The following is a 17582-nucleotide window of genomic DNA, read 5'->3' on the forward strand; positions in this document are numbered from 1 at the left end:
GAGGCCATTTATCCGCCCCCAGCGCACTTCCGGGAGGGGTACCTCTTTCATTGGTGGTCAGTGAGAGGAGCACATTGACCATCTCATTAGCCAAAAGCAGGTCCATAGTTCCCACTGAAATACTGGTCAGTTTGTTGATTTAAATTTACTTGTTCTTTATTTTAAATATTGTATTTGTTCCTGTTTTGTGGTTTTTTTTTTTACTTTAAAATAAGATATGTGCAGTATGCATAGGGATTTGTTCATAGTTTTTTTTATAGTCCGGCCCTCCAACGGTCTGAGGGACAGTGAACTGGCCCCTGTGTAAAAAGTTTGGGGACCCCTGCCTTAAACCATCAGCCTAACAGTGCAGGTTTACAGCAGGGACTTACCAGCTGGCTGTGTTTGTGCTATTCTCTTAGGATACGTCTTGCTTCTGCTTCTTGCAACACTCTGGTCTGGGCGGGGAAGTTGAATAGAAAGATCTCGACTCATTTGCAAGGCTGTCCTGCCACTTAAAAAATGCAACATTTTGATTAACACAGGTAAAACCACACAGCCACAAAATTAAACAACGGGCTCATTCAGAATATCTGCAAAGTATGGAGAGAAGAAAAAACACATACTCACATTGACTGTAACCATATAAAGGCTTTCAATCGATTCTCATTGCAGTATTAACCAAGGAAGTGGTATTAAATTCTAATAGGAAACATTCAGGTTAAAAGGAATATCTTTCAGAAGAAACAGGGAAAGGGTGTTTATTAAAGGAGGAGGAAGGTTTAGATTTAGCCTTCCTTAAATGAGGGCCAGAAATAGAGAATGCTGATTGCCTCCCAGCTCTACAATGGAATAATAAAGAATTGTGTTGGGCTGAATTACATAAGAGCAATGACTCTACAGGAATCAGCATGACCCCATGCTGGACTTACACAGAAAGATGTAAGCCCCCAGAGGACCACTGTGTGCTCCAGATCTACTCTCAACCCTGCTATAGAGCACAATGAACCAGTTAGCGTGCCCACCGCCCCTTTGCCAGATCAGGTGCCCAGGAAGGTTCAAGACAGGCCTAAACCCCCATGCCCATGCTACTTCTCTGAAGAGGCTATGAGGATTCAGGAGGGCGAGTTCTCCCTGGGGATGGACTACTCTCCTTGGGGAACTGCCTAATTTCACATGCTGGACTTCAGTGGACATTCATCCTACTGAAAATGGATCCACAGCTGCTGAAGTAAAGTCAGTAAATGACCCTGGCTCTCACCTAAATATTTTAGGTAAAACTTTCACCTAATTTATCACTTTAATAGAAGGAAAAAAATGCATATGTATTTGTCTAGTTTGATTCACCTCAAGAAGAGACATCTGTAGGAGGACAAAAGGCCCCAAATCCTACTCATACATCATTTATAGAATAAATACTGGTGAATCTCTCCCAAATGAGATTTATAAAGCAAAACTCACCAACTACATGCTTCTGTGAAAGTCTCCCTTCCTCACTACCCCATACACCTTTATTAGAAAGTTTTTGAAATTCTGAAACACTCATAAAAAGTGGCTTCTCATCAGAATAACTGGGGACACCACTTGATCTGAGCCACCATGAATTAAGATGCTAGTTTCCATCTGTGAGTGTGCTGTGTGTTCAATTGTTAGTGAGAACCAAGGGAGAGAGGGAAGCAAACTGTAACGTTTTCTTTCCTTTAAAATTTAACTATTTTTTAAAGGTAGTCAATAAGGTAACACAAATAGCAACATGTATCTCCTGAAAAGCTAAAAAAAGAAAAGAAAAATCCATATATAGAGCAAAATTCCATTGTTATAAATAGTTTAAAGCGTGAAGATCAGACCTACTTTCTTTTTTTAATTTTTTTCTTATTCAGTGAGAGGAGGGGAAGCAAAGACAGACTCCCACATGCACCCCAATCCAGATCCACCCAGCATGCCCACTAGGGGGTGATACTCTGCCCATCTGGGACCCTTGGGGAGGCCATGGAGCCATGCTCAGTGCCCGGGGTCAACTTGCTCTAATAAAGCCATGGCTACAGGAGGGGAAGAGAAAAGTGAGAGAAAGATAAAGAAGCAAAAGGGGGAGGGGTGGAAAAGCAGATGGTTGCTTCTCCTGTGTGCCCTGACTGGGAATCAAACCCGGGACATCCATGCTGGGCTGATGCTCTATCACTAAGCCAACTGGCCAGAGCCCAGACCTACTTTCAACAGACATTCTCTGCTCTAAGACTTAGGTAGAATGTATGTGACTGCATAAACAAAAAAATATTTTCTCACTATAAATTCTACACAGCTCATATTCATCAAAACAAGCAGTCCCCTACAAACTTAACAGGCATTTTTAAGGGGCTCAGAGAAAGAGATACATATCAGTGCATAACAAACATTTTAATAAAATATTTGATCAATCACTGTTTCAGATATGGTCTCTGATAATAAAATGACAACCATAAAAAAATTAGCTTATCAGATTTCAGCTCAGCCCTTCCCCACAAATTTAATTTAGAATTTTGGAAAGGATGGGTTGCCACACATTGCTAAAAATGTCTAATTTTTCCCTCCTTAACTAATCACTACTTTTTATAAAAGATGTTGGGATCTCCTTGGTATTCTGCGAGCCTGAAGATTCAGAAAAGGGATAAAGACTAGACCTCCGTCTTCCTACATAGCATACAGTACAGACACACCACTACCAACAGCTACACACGGTTATACACACGAACACTGACACGCCCACATTTGCTCCCTGCAGCAGTTGTTATACTGTCTTTATCCCCTAGGCTCTGCAAGCTTGCAGCAGGGTAAAGGAGGGGCTGTCTGTGTTTCCAGAGCTCTGCTTCCATTCCAAGAGGACTACAGAATATTTCAAGAAAAGAACAGGCATATGATGTTTGTTAAAGGCTGGTTATTTTTCCTTCTTTGACAATTAACAGTCAATGTGCTGACGACTACCCAGCAGTCCGAACCCCATCCCTGCCCAAGCCTAGTTCTAGGTGGAGGGATGAAACATATTTCTTCCTGGGGGTGGTATAACATTATTGCTTCCAACTTATAGACACAGAGATTTGGGTTTCATTAAGACTTATGAGGCAGTTAAGACCAGCCACCAAATTAGAACAGACTTAGCAGAGCTTCCAATTCTGCAAAGGGTATCTTTAATTACCTTCTTGGAAGAAATTATATTTAATATGCAAAATCCAATAATAATAATTCCCAGTAGCCACAACATTTGCATTTCAATAAATTTGAGAAATTAGGTATGAGTAAATTTGTGGAAACCAACTACAGCATATGTTAAACACCTTATTATAATTTTAATAATAGAAACACAGAGATAGAGTTACACATTTTCTCTAAAACCCTTGAAATGTTTTATTCCCTAAACAGAAGAACAGCCAAAATAGTGACTATTAGCTGTTCTTCTCAAATAAGTACTCTTCTCTTAAATTCATGATAATCATATCACAGTCTGGGAGAGAACCTCGATAACCTAAAAGTTAAATGTTTAGATATCAATGAATACCTAATACTGAGAACATCTATAATACAAGAACTTAAGTTTTAGTTAAGTCACCAAATGAGCAAATATCCAAGTGAATGATACTTAAGGTGGATACACTGAACATTTTATATTAATTACTGTTATTGATGATCTCTGGTTTCAAATTCAAGACCAAAAGAAAAAAAATGGATTCTAAAAGAGAGGAACTAAAATCTGGCATACCATTGTCCTGCAAACACTAGACTGGGCTTTATTTTTTGGTCTCCTAGGTAAGCGTTTCATTCAATGACGTCTCCAGTGGGACCAACAGAACAGTGCCCCACCTCCTGTGCAGCATTCGGAGCCCTGCCTGGCTCTTACAGGGCCTGGGACCCACCTCACCGCCTGCATATAATTGCTAGCATTACTACATATAGGCTTTATGCTACAGAAAACATGATTTGATTCACAATATAAACTCTACATTGTGTTACAACAGGGGATCAACTGAATATCCCAAGAACACCAATCAGCTACTATTCAAATTATCTGTTTTGTTGCATAAGCACAACATAATTAGAAATCAATATGTGCATAAAAATACATGTCTGAAGATAAGCTCTACTACGTTCTAAAAGTCCTAAACTTAACCCAGACATTAAATATACTTAAACCTGGAAAATCATCTTTGTCAAAAGTTTTTATAAACTATTATGTTTATGAAATAAGTGGGCACTGCAGAAAAATAAGAATAAAAACATTTATGTGCATGTATGTAGACCACTAAATTAAATATTCATGTATTCACACAAGCCCCCCCCAAGGAAAAAAAATGCCATTTACCTATATCGGTGTTTATAACTCATGGATCCAAACTTGCCGAGTTTTCTTGACAATGAATTTGATTCATTTTCTGGCATTCTAAAATGTATTTTTAAAATAAAAGTAAATAAATATTCATCAATACAGATGCTTAGGCAACCTTTGTGTAAAAGCTCTGTAGAAAATATAATCATGCAACACTTCAGCAGCTAGACAAAATATCTTATTTGTTCTACATATTGGCAATAAATAATAATCAGTTATTATAAGCTAATAGTTGAAACACAATCACACTATAGGAATTTATATAAGTATAAAATCAAAATACTCATACTTCCTAAAGACATCATTGCCCTCAGAAGCTTTAGTTGCAAAACAAATTACTTCCTCCACTTAAATAATCTTGGGAACTTCATCACTACATTGATTTACCCAAGCCAAGGCAATCACGGCCGTCAATCACATCGACGTGCTGCTTCAGTCTCCTTTGCAGCGCCCATTCCAATACTTCCTATTCCAGGGTACTTTCAACAGACGCCTCCTTGTGGAGCTCCTCCACCCAGCCCACTGAACTACTGGGAATGTCTCAGGCTTTCTGGACAACATCCCTCTTTTAATACAAATTCCATAAAGGACATCGGTCATTTTATAAAACTACTTCTCCAATATCATGCTATTTGGGGACACTGTTCCATGCAAATCAAATAGGAATGAAGGGAAAGAATTAATCCAGTTTGAAATTTAGAACACAAATAAAGCTTAATGTACTACCTGATAAATTTTAGTTTTATCTTTAAACTGTAAAGATGTGAGAAAACAAAGTGTCCCCCAATCCAGTGGTCAATTCTCTACCCTCATCTTGACTTCCCAGGAGGCCAGCATGCAAGGGAGTTCCGAGCTCCCTATTCACCACAACATCTGCCTGCCTCACTTCCCATTTTCCTACACGCTTTCCTGGTTACTCCTTCTCATAAGCCACGTTGGGCTCTTCCTGTCCTCTAAATGTTAGGAAGGTCCCACAGCTCAGTCCTTGGCCTTCTGCTTCTCTCTCTTCACTTTCTTCATAGGTGATTTCATGAAGAAATCCTTCATATTCCTCTTTCCTTACTCACTAAATTTACATGGCCAGCCTTGGACTTTCCAGTAAGCATTATATATCCAATGTCTCTGCTTTAATGACTAGCAGGCATTTCAAATTTAGTATGTCCACAGCAGAACACCTCATTTCCAGGAATACCAAAGCTGCACTTTTTACATAAACCAAAATAAAATTGTCCTTGACCTTTCCTTATAATATAAGCAAAGAAGATATCTATATGTGTATGTGTGTGTGCATATATATCTATTTGTATTAATATGATCAAGAGAATTACATGACAGAAAAAAAAATAAAAGAAAAACTTCTACTTATAGACAGAACAGAATTCTTGTTATAAAAACAAATGCTATTTTCATTTACTAGAAAAATAAACAAAACTTTCATGTTAACATACCTAAAAAATGTGTGATGCTCTACACTACACTTCCAAAGATGCTTGCAAGCAGTTTTACTTCGAGCTTCAAAAAAAAATGAGGTCTCATTGCACTAAGAGAGAAACAAAAGACAGCAAACGTGAATTACTGACCATGACATTCTTCAGCTGGCAGCAATATGAATTTCTGTTCTAGGTAACGAAAATCCAAGTCAACAGCCAGGTTATTGTTAACACATAAAACAAAGAATAATTATCTCTTGGTAACTGTTTTTGGAGGTTTGCCTTAAAACCTTAATTAAGATGACTAAATATAAGTTCCATGTAAACCTTAGTCCCATCATTTTTACCACCTACCCCTCCATCTCCCATGACCATGGAGAACCAGGGTGACGGCACTGACGTACCACGAACTCTTCAGTCACAAACAGCACCGGAACAGGAAAACTACTGACCGAGTGCAAATCAACTCCCAATGAAAAGGAGATGCCCCTAGATCCAGTTCTTAACTGTGATTACTTTCAGAAATGCCCAGACCACACTGAAACGGATGCCTAAACAATCTCAAGAGGGCCACAGGGAGAAACAACTGGCACAGTATTAGAACCCGGGCAAGCTAAATAATGTCTGATCCCGACTTTCTCCATTCTGCATCAAGTTACCGGGTATATTAAATTAAATGCTAAAATGTCATATAAGAGTATATAACAAATTTTAACTATAATTTTAATCCAGTGGTTACTTAATTATCTACATTTAGTACATAAAAAGCAAATGATATAGCAGAAGTAATTCTAAGTGCTCAAGAAAAGATACTAGTTATTTTTTTTAAATGACTGAATAAGAAATCAAGCAAAATACAACATAAGTACTAAAATAATAAACTACAAGCTCTGTGAAGTTATATAATTGCTAATTTAATTTCAAATAAAAACCAAGCTCATGTCTCCAATGCAGAAATGCCCCTGGAATGAGGTGTCTATGGGTTCACAAACAAAACTGTCAATGCAGAGGACTAATTACAATGATCCCCCTTACCCCTGCTACTGCCAATAAGGACAGAAGATATATCCTATTTTTTGCTTCATAAGATGCACCTGACCATAAGACACACCTAGGGTTTTAAGGAGGAAAATAAGAAAAAAAAATATTCTGAACCAAATGGTGTTAAAATATTTAATAAAATACCATATTTTTCGCTCCATAAGACACATGGGCATTTTCCCCTCCACCTTTGGGGGGAGAAAGTGCGTCTTATGGAGCAAAAAATATGGTATATGTCTGAAATTTTCTCCCAAATCCATCTAGAATAAGGCCCAATTTAGGAGTTTATTTGTAAAAATAAAAGGGTGTGATGAGGCCCTGGCTGGTTGGCTCAGTGGTAGAGTGTCTGCCTGGCGTGCGGAGGTCCCAGGTTCGATTCCCGGCCAGGGCACACAGGAGAAGCGCCCATCTGCTTCTCCACCCCTCCCCCTCTCCTTCCTCTCTGACTATCTCTTCCCCTCCCACAGCCAAGGCTCCATTGGAGCAAAGATGGCCCGGGCGCTGGGGATGACTTTGTGGCCTCTGCCTCAGGTGCTAGAATGGCTCTGATTGCAACAGAGCGAGGCCCCAAGATGGGCAGAGCATCACCCCCTAGTGGGCGTGCCGGGTGGATCCCGGTCGGGCGCATGCGGGAGTCTGTCTGACTGCCTCCCCGTTTCCAGCTTCAGAAAAATGCAAAAAAAAAAAAAAAAAAAAAAAAAAAGGGGTGTGATGAAAACAGAGCCAATATATCCATTTTACAGCAAGGCAACCTGTAAATGGACAATAGGTTCGGGATACTTTGATTTTGAGGTGCCCTTGGACTTGAGAACTAAGCGTGTCCAGTGGGCCAGGAAACAAACAGATGTGGAGCTGAGGAGTGCAGTTACATCTGCCGACACATGATCTCACCCCAGAGTACAAAAGAAAGTGCTCAAAAAGGCAGTATGGGGGGAATAAAGGCGGAATTGCAGCAGAGATGGGAGCGGTCAAAACGGACCAGAGGGAAACGGCCAGCGAGGCTGGGAGGAGTGTGCAAGTCTCAAGTGACCCAGAAAGGTCAAATAGGGCATCAGAGGAGGTCACCGCATTTCACGGTGAGAGAACAGTGACATTCATGAAAGGGATAGGAAGGACAAAATTAGAGATGAGGAAGAAAAGCCAATGAATGCAGAAAGTGCTTTCCTGGAAAGTAAAAGAAACTGGGGGAAGGGTGTGCAAAGGAAACCACGGGAGGTCCTGGGGGCAGGTGGGAAACCCAGCAACCCCACCGGCGCGGGAGGCGTGGGAATGTGGAGAGAGGAGAGAGATTGTGTTCCTTTTCCTTTTCTTTAATATATAGTATATACACACCTGTGGTGAAAACGCCAAAAGTCTCCAAAGTGGATACACAATAAGAGCCAAATCTCTCTCCCGCTTGGGGGATTCCCCAGTTCTCCTCCCCAGAGGCAGCTACTATTGAGTTTCTTTTGAGTTTCTTATATAACAGTTTTTCAAGGTCACTGGGTGATCCGAAAATATAACATACTGGTCATGTATATTAAAATAATTTTGCTTGTGATTGCATTGTTATCAGGATAAATGATTAAGATAAAGTGAGTACAGGACAGGCTGTTTCCCCCACCACACCCCTCCTAGTATTTACGCCCCCCCACCACCCTCCTAGTATTTATGCCCCACCACCCCTCTCCTAGTATTTACGCCCCACCACCACCCTCCTAGTATTTACGCCCCACCACCCCTCTCCTAGTATTTACACCCCCCCACCACCCTCCTAGTATTTACGCCCCCACCACCATCCTCCTAGTATTTACGCCCCCCCACCACCCTCCTAGTATTTACACCCCCCCACCACCCTCCTAGTATTTACGCCCCCCCACCCTCCTAGTATTTACACACCCCCCACCACCCTCCTAGTATTTACGCCCCACCACCACCACCCTCCTAGTATTTACGCCCCCACCACCACCCTCCTAGTATTTACGCCCCCCCACCACCCTCCTAGTATTTACGCCCCCCCACCACCCTCCTAGTATTTATGCCCCCCCACCCTCCTAGTATTTACACCCCCCCCACCACCCTCCTAGTATTTACGCCCCCCCACCACCCTCCTAGTATTTATGCCCCCCACCCTCCTAGTATTTACACACCCCCCACCACCCTCCTAGTATTTACGCCCCCCCACCACCACCCTCCTAGTATTTACGCGCCCCCCACCACCCTCCTAGTATTTACGCCCCCCCACCACCCTCCTAGTATTTATGCCCCCCCACCCTCCTAGTATTTACACACCCCCCACCACCCTCCTAGTATTTACGCCCCCCCCACCCTCCTAGTATTTATGCCCCCCCACCCTCCTAGTATTTACACACACCCCCACCCTCCTAGTATTTACACACCCCCCACCACCCTCCTAGTATTTACGCCCCCCCACCACCACCCTCCTAGTATTTACACCCCCACCGCCCTGTGCCTTTCAATGACTGAAGCACCAAGTGCAGCAGGACCTCCTGGGCATCACCAGTGACAAGATGTGGTGGCTGGTGATAACTCCTCTGTGACACAGGCACTTTCCCATGTCAGCAAGAGCACCCGCAAAAGGCGGCATTTACACTCCTGATCACATTTTCAAACAGTTACCTAATGACATAGAATCCAGATTCCAAAAGTGAAGGAGAAACGGAAAGGCATTTGATCTTAAAAATAAATCTCTTCAAATCTTTTGTGGACTGATTTTCACTTTATTCTTCACATAAATGTTTGTATTCTGTTGCTTTTCAAACAGAGACCTGGTCACAGAGTATTTGATGTTTAATAAACTACCATTACTTAATGATGGAATAAAAGGTATTTAAGATACAACCAGAACTGGGTTTTCTCAAGTTTCCTTGGGTACAAATATGTTAAAGGAACAAAAGAACCTCCCACAGGCCTCCTAATTACTGCTGCACTGTGCAAGTGACAAGTATAAACTCATCCTCCATTTACACAGGGCTTTAACACCAGCTGCCTGCTTTTTGTCCCATTGTTAGCAGAATAATCCAAATACTAAAAGGAGGGTGAACAACGATAAAAGGAGTCAGGAATACTGAATAAATTGTGTATTTTTACCACTTACAGCAACTGCTGGCAGGAACATTAACTGATACAGCACAGCAAATGTCTCTTTCCTTCTATCCCTCTCCTACCTCCTAAACCTCTTCTGAACACAGACACTTAGCCTCGTTCCATTCATTCATACAAAGAGGAGGAGCTGCTTGAGTTCATTCTGACTTACGGCTACAGTACAGTACTTTAAACAAGCATGCAATGCTTGCTTTTGGCAAAATTACTACAACACCTTTGTAGCTTTTGTCATTTCATGCCAGAAGCAAAGCTATGGTCTGAATCTATTTATTTTTTAATTTATTTTGTGAACTAATCAAGCTTAACTCACCTGTAACACAGACACCATGTGGGGACTTCATTGTGCTGTGGGTCTCCAGGTAAACGTAGCTCAAACCCCCAATTCCGACATGAGTTAAGAATTCCAAACCTGTACCATATTGATGAATTCCCAAGGTAATTCCCTCTAGTCTCCTCGGACTCTTTTCTCATCTTTGCTGGCTATGTTTCCCTTTGTAATCTTGAAGAAATAAATCCACTTCAGAGTGGCTTCTCCTAAGTGTATTGAGATGACTGACGGGGTCATGCAGGGGCTCGTACTGCAAGCTGCACAGCCATTTGCTTTCCCTGGGCCAGTCATGCCTCACTGCCTCTCCTGAGCCCGACCCTTCCTGCCACATACAGCCCACACTCCATCTGGTTCTTCTGTTCTCTCTTGGGCTGTGGCAGCAACAGGACAGTCTGCCTTCCCCAGCCTTCCTAGAATTATGAGGATGAACATCTTCTCAATCCTTAATACATGTGCCTCAAGCCATTATACATGTGCCCACCTCCAAGGTCGCTAGAAGTAACCCAAGGTACAGTGCACAGGTCAGCTATTTAAGAGTAAAACAGATTAGTACTGCTGACAATAGAAAGATGCAATTGTTACATAAATACTGTCAAGGACTACAGTAGAGAGGCAGCATAAAATGATCTCTAGAGGCAGAGAAGGTTAAAAGTGTGAAGATTACTAGTCTAAAGTATTGTGAGATTTATTATTATTTTTTTTTTAGAGAGAGAAAGAGACAGGAAAGGGGGGGGGGAGAGATGAGAAGCATCAATTCATAGTTGGGTCACTTCAGTTGCTCGTCGCTTGTTTCTCATACATGCCTTGACCTGAGGGCTCAAGCCGAGACCGTGACCCCTTTCTCAAGACAACCTTGGGCTCAAGACAGCGACCTCTGGGCTCAAGACAGCAAACTTGGGATCATATCAATGATCTCACACTCAAGCCAGCAACCCCATGTTCAAGCTGGAAAGCCCATGCTCAAGCCAGCAATCTCGGAGTTTTAAACCTGCGACCTCAGCATTGTAGGTCAACTCCATCCACTGTGCCACCACCAGTCAGGCTGTGGGATTTCTTTCAGACATTAAATCTCTACCAAGATTTATATGCACTTGGCAATTGTTAACTTATTTTAGGGACTTGGGGAGGGGGAGCAAAATCACAGGGCTGATAGCAAATGACTGAAATAACTACTGATAAAGCAAGGAAAGGCAAGTGATGGAATTGAAAAGATTTATTTTTTAACTGAAAATAGAGATCAAAGAGATATCACAAAATTTGAACTGTTTTGAGAATTTTTTTTCTTTAAAAATGGTGAGACTAAATACTGCATTTTAAAAAGTCAAATGGTTTGTGTATGTGAAATGTATTATTTTTTAAATAACTTTCCCCATATTTCCCATTGCTCTCCCTTCCTGACATCCCAACCCAGAGAAAGACTTACAAGTGAGTCCTCCAACAACAATAAAAAAATTACCAATCTTGTTATTATTTGGCATGGAAGAAAACTTTAAAACACTAAGTAAAATATGATCTTGTTCAAGCTTTTTCTTTACACTGTGCTCCCTAAAGAGTATTTCTTACAATATCAGTGTCTTGTGATATTGGCCAAAAAAAGAATTCAATGGTCAAGTAAGTTTGGAAAACAATGGGTTAAATTCTTAAATATTTTTTTATTTATTGAAGTAACACTGGTTAGTAACATTATTTAAATTTCACGTGTACAGGTTTTATAACACATCATCTATCTGTACACTGTACCGTGTACTCACCACCCAAGTCTAGTCTCCCTCTGCCACCATAAATTCGACCCTCTTTACTCTCTTACTCCTCCCTCCATCCCCCCTTCCCCTCTGGTAACCACCATTCTGTTTCTGTTTCTTTGAATTTGTTTTGTTTGTTAACTAGTTGCATTCTGTTTTATATCCCACATATGAATGAAATCATATGGTTCTTGTGTTTTTCCATATGACTTATTTTGCTTAGCATGATACTCTCAAGGTCCATCCATGTTGTCACAAGTGGCAGTATTTTATCCTTTCTTATGGCTGAAATACTCAGATGTTTTCACATGCTAAAGTATACTGAGAATGTCCAAGAGCTGGTAAGGTAGTTGGCATTTCCCTGATTTATATAAACAAAGAATCTTTTTTAAAGAAGCGTGTTTTTCAGTATTCTGGTTTAAAAAAATGTTACACCACAAAACGCCTCTACATGGAGACACACACCCACACACACACCCAGTTTTTTATAATTCATTTTGAAATGCATGTAATATGTTTTGAATTAAAAATCTTTGTGCATTTCAGCAGAGCACTCAGAATAAAATGAGTTTTCATTCCTGCATATATGGTATAGTTTACAATAAAAGAATAAAAACAACAAAAATATCCCAGTACTCTTTTGTCAGCTGTGTGGGTCATATTCCAAAATACACTGCTCATAAAAATTAGGGGATATTTTATCACTTCATATTCATTTTGAAATATCCTCTAATTGTGATCTCAAAAATTAAGAGATATTTTATCACTTTATATTCATTTTGAAATATCCTGTAATTTTTGTCAGCAGTATATATACTAAATGTGAAAAACCTTTTTACCTCTTTTCCAGATGACTAAACTGACTGCTTGATGAATAATTGTATACAACTCTTTATAGCAGCGGTTCTCAACCTGTGGGTCGCGACCCCGGGGGTCGCCTAAAGCCATAGGAAAATACATAATGCATATCAGGTATTTACATTCCGAATCATAACTGTAGCAAAATTACAGTTATGAAGTAGCCACCAAAATTATTTTTTGGTTTGGGGTCACCGCAACATGAGGAACTGTATTGCGGGGTCACGGCATTAGAAAGGTTGAGAACCACTGCTTTATAGGTTCATAGAAACATAAATTATAGAATTAGAAAAGATGTGTTCAATTGTGTTGTTTCTCTTTTCTTTTCTTCCAAAATTTAAAATAAGAAAATATGAACCAAATTATTAGAAAATATTATATCATGTTGCAGTAAACTTTGAAAACTACTATGTTGATCTTACTGTACTTCCTATTTGAAAAAATTCAGGTACCAATGTGGAATTCCAGATGGTTTGCTTTTGTTGTTGTTTTTACTCTGTCTTTTCCTCATCTTCTCTTTAGAGAAACTGTATTATTTACTAAAATGTCAGCATTTCTCTTTTGAAGATTTGATTTTTAACAATAATTAACCTTTATTCCCATTCTTACAATTGCTAACAAATTTTAATAACAAACGTTATTTGTTAAAATGACAGCATGTCTAGTAAGGGCTACTGATTTATTATTTTTTTAAGTGAAAGAGAAAAGCAGACAAACAGGAAGGGAGAGAGATGAAAAGCATCAACTCATAGTTGCAGCACTTTAGCTGTTCATTAATTGTTTTCTCATATGAGCCTTGACCAGGGGGTTCCAGCCAAGCCAGTGACCCCTTTCTCAAGCCAGTGACTTTTGGGCTCAAGCTAGCAACCATGGGGTCATGTCTATGGGCCCACGCTCAAGCCAGCGACCCGGGGTTTTGAAGCTGAAACCTCAGCATCCCAGGTCAATGCTCTATCCACTGTGCCACCATCGGTCAGGCTCTACTGATACTCTTAAAAAATCTTATAGCACAATTTAAAAATTCCTTCCAAACAAATGACCCATGTGTTTGAATTATGGAGAAGGTCAGCAAACATTCTAGTGAGTGAAACAAAAGTAAGTCCACGAGCCTGGAAAACCTGGGCTCCCTTCCTGCCCTGGCACAAGCTTTTCACCAGCCAAGAGTGGTCAAGAACAAGGTGCTCCCAGAGCCCTTTTCTATGCAAAACTTCAGTAGTTCAAAGTGGCATGAGGCCAAGACAGTTCCGACTCAGAGACGTGTACTGGGTGCCTACCACAGTTGTGAACATGCAAAACCCAAGAGTTTATTCTTGTACTATTATACAGTAATAATTGTATTAGTTACCACACAAACAACAGTAAACCTACCGGTATCCCACCCTGTCCATAGCATGCTATCTTTTAGACAAGAAAGAAAGAAAATTTTAAAATACATTTATCTTTACAAATAAAAGCACAGTGAGGATAAACTGTAAGACACTGAATTTGGTTACATACAAGGAAGCATGAGGGAACAGAATTGAAAGAATATGGGAATTAGTGATCTTATTCTGAATGTGCCTTTTTGTCTAGTTTTACTTTATAAAGCATGTTAATCTTTTACATTGTCAGAAAATAAAATCAAATAAATTAGGATATGAAGAGGGAACCTATAACTGAAAGCAAACGGACACAAGTAACCCTAACTAGACCCAACACGTATAGAAAACCACAGTCACAGGGAAGGTGGGAAGGAAGGGCCAAGCCATGTAAACTTTGAACACGGTATTGACTACAGGCCTCAGTTTGGGCAGGGCACTACAGCTGTGTGAAAGCACTGCAAACATCTGTCTATTTTAGTGGTTTGGCCAAAGCAACTCTTTGGACAAATGTGTTACTGTTGTTGGGAGTCAAGGTTCTCACGGTCAAGGAAAGGACGCACGAAATGAGAGAAGGCAAGAAAGAAACCTGTGGGAATGGATGGAGATCAGAAGTATGGTATGAATTCGCCATTTCTAAAATGTGTACAGCATGTTTATATGTGCCCGTGTGTATGCATTTCCATTTGTATGTACGTGAATGTGTATGCATATATTCCCTAGCTCTGTCCACTGAAAGGACCAAGAAACAAAGTCACCCCAGCAGCAAGGACCACATCCAAACCCCAGACCTTGACCTTTCCCCACTACAAGGAACCGTGCTCTTTGGAGAAATGGTTGATAACAAGTGGATATGAGGTAGGTACAAGATGGACTTGAAATACCATACTGTATCAAAGTGAAAGAAAGTGACAAAAATGACAGGGGCAGGTCCAAAGAGCACAAATGCCAGATTAAAAGGGCTTGTCCTGACCCAATAGTTAGGTACAGTAATGTATTATAAGTCTCTGGGGGAAAAAAAACAAAACAGAAATTAATAACTCCATGCCAATAACCAATTGGTAAGTAAATACAAGAGAGAGAGAGAGAGAGAGAGAGAGAGAGAGAGAGAGAGAGACGGTGTGAATCTGGCTCACAGTGGAATGTCGAGGGCGGACCGGTGAATACAGAGGGCACGGGAGAGCTACCAGCATCACAGTAAACAAACGGATCAGGCAGGAAGCCCAGTGAATGCTAGATCTACAGGGAAATTTTGCAAGGGAGCAGGGTCTTTACATTGAATTTAAGCATCTCTCCATAGATTACTTATTAGTTGCAAAGGAAAAAACAAACAAACAGTAATTATACAGTTGAAAATCAGGCAACACCATGACTGGGTAGTCAAACTTAACCAGTGAAAGACAGATGGTCAGCATGTGTCTCCAGCTGTGATACCCTGAGAAGGACACCACCTCACTGTGCAGCTTCCCAGCTAAGAACACAGAACTTCATAGTCAAACCACAAGGAAACAACAGACAAACATGAAATGAGAAACTTTCTCTTTTAAAAAAATGAGATAGACCCTAACTGGTAGCTTGGTGAATAGAGCGCCATCCCAGCACACTGAGGTCGTGGGTTCAATCCCCTGTCAGGGCACATATGAGACACAATGAGTATACAACTAAATGGAACCACTAAGTGGAACAAGAAGTTGATACTTAGTTCTCTCTCTCTCTCTTCTTTCACGCCCCCCCCCAAATCAATGGGGAAAAAACTTTTTAAAGAAATGGAACAGAACTGTATTCCTCAAAAATATCAATGTCATAAAACACAAAAATACTACAATATAAAAATGTTCTGGATGAACCACTATGCTGTACACCTGTAACTAATACAAAATAATATTCAATGTAAACTGTAACCAAAAATAGAATTTTAATTAAATAAATAAATGAGGAAAAATGTCCCAGATTAAAGGAGGCTAATTAGATTCTATCTTGGAAAGAGAAAATGCTATTAAGGACATTATTAGGTCACTGGAACAGAGAGAGTAGATGACAGAGGCCTTATATCAATGTAAATGTATTAAGTTGATAACTGTACTGTGATTAAATCAGAGACCATCCCTATTCCTAGGAAATATATACTGAAGTATTTAGAGACATATGACACGGAAACTTATTCCTAATCAATGAAGGAAAATGTTAACAATAACTGAATGTGAGTCACAATAGGTGACCATGTTTTTGTACTATTTTAATTTTTCTAGCTTTTTGTAAATTTGGAATGATTTTCAAATCAAAAGACTTTTCAAAAATCTATAGTCCCATTCAAAATGTGAAAGGTACTCTAGGTTACATAAGCGAGAGCTCTTGGACTTGTGACAAACAGTGACAACTCCTGGCCATCCTCACTTCCCGTGTACTCTTCTCAAAGCAGACTCGAGAGTTCAGCCAAGTGGGTCCAATTACTCAGGCCAGAGCCGCCAGGAACCTTTTGGTTCTACATCCTGTCACACTAGGTCAGATTAGCTGAGGTTAGTTTCATGATGCATGATACATAAAAGTAACCAGAGCAGCATTTTTTGTTTGTTCTCTTCATTTATTCAACAAACGTACTTAGTACATGCCAACTTCTGGGCCTACTGCTGGGGACTGCATTCCCTTTCTGTTGATGAAACCAAGAAATCTGGGTATAATCCAAACTTCTCCATATTTTTCACAAAAATAAAACATTAAATCTGCTACTAATCAGAAACAATTTACCTCCCAAATGCCCCCCAAACCTGCCCACTTCTCTACCTTCTTGTGCTGATCACCCTCACATCACCTCCCCTTGATCAGTCATCAGACTCCGACTAGTCTGCTCTCACCGATAGGCCTGCTCGCAGCCAGTGGCCTTTCTGCAATGTAAATCTGATCAAAGTGGGTGGAACCCAGGCTTGATGCATCACCCAGTAACCCTACCAATCCCAAAGTCCATCAGCCAGTGGTCTTTCTGCAATGTAAATCTGATCAAAGTGGGTGGAACTCAGGCTTGATGCATCACCCAGTAACCCTACCAATCCCAAAGTCCATCAGCCAGTGGTCTTTCTGCAATGTAAATCTGATCAAAGTGGGTGGAACCCAGGATTGATGCATCACCCAGTAACCCTACCAATCCCAAAGTCCATCAGCCAGTGTCAAGACTGAGTACATGCATACAGGTAAGAGAGGTCCTTTCCCAAAAAAGGTAAGACTGAACTGCTACACTGTGCCCATCGCACTCCCCTTAGGCCTTCCACCCCACCAGCAGGGTCGGTGGGCAGATACGGAAAGCCAACCAATCCTCACTCCCTTCTGACATTCACGGCCTGTCTACTTCACCTGCCTCAAATTCACTGGACCTAGTCTCGTTACAGTCCCTAT

At 40.6% G+C, this 17582-nt stretch overlaps 1 protein-coding gene across 3 annotated transcripts in view; it reads right to left on the reverse strand.

The window, feature by feature from the left end:
• Positions 1-17582, reverse strand: part of EPB41L4A (erythrocyte membrane protein band 4.1 like 4A) — a 320637-nt gene that overhangs the window by 81721 nt on the left and 221334 nt on the right. For all 3 annotated transcript variants that reach the window (XM_066382001.1, XM_066382000.1, XM_066381999.1), the window contains 3 exons: positions 5782-5873; positions 4310-4387; positions 372-493 (listed from right to left, as the gene is read on the reverse strand). In XM_066382001.1, coding sequence (XP_066238098.1) covers positions 372-493; positions 4310-4387; positions 5782-5873 — 292 coding nt within the window. The remainder of the gene's footprint in view (positions 1-371; positions 494-4309; positions 4388-5781; positions 5874-17582) is intronic.

Source organism: Saccopteryx leptura, chromosome 4 (genome assembly GCF_036850995.1).
Source record: "Saccopteryx leptura isolate mSacLep1 chromosome 4, mSacLep1_pri_phased_curated, whole genome shotgun sequence".
Lineage (NCBI taxonomy): Eukaryota > Metazoa > Chordata > Mammalia > Chiroptera > Emballonuridae > Saccopteryx > Saccopteryx leptura.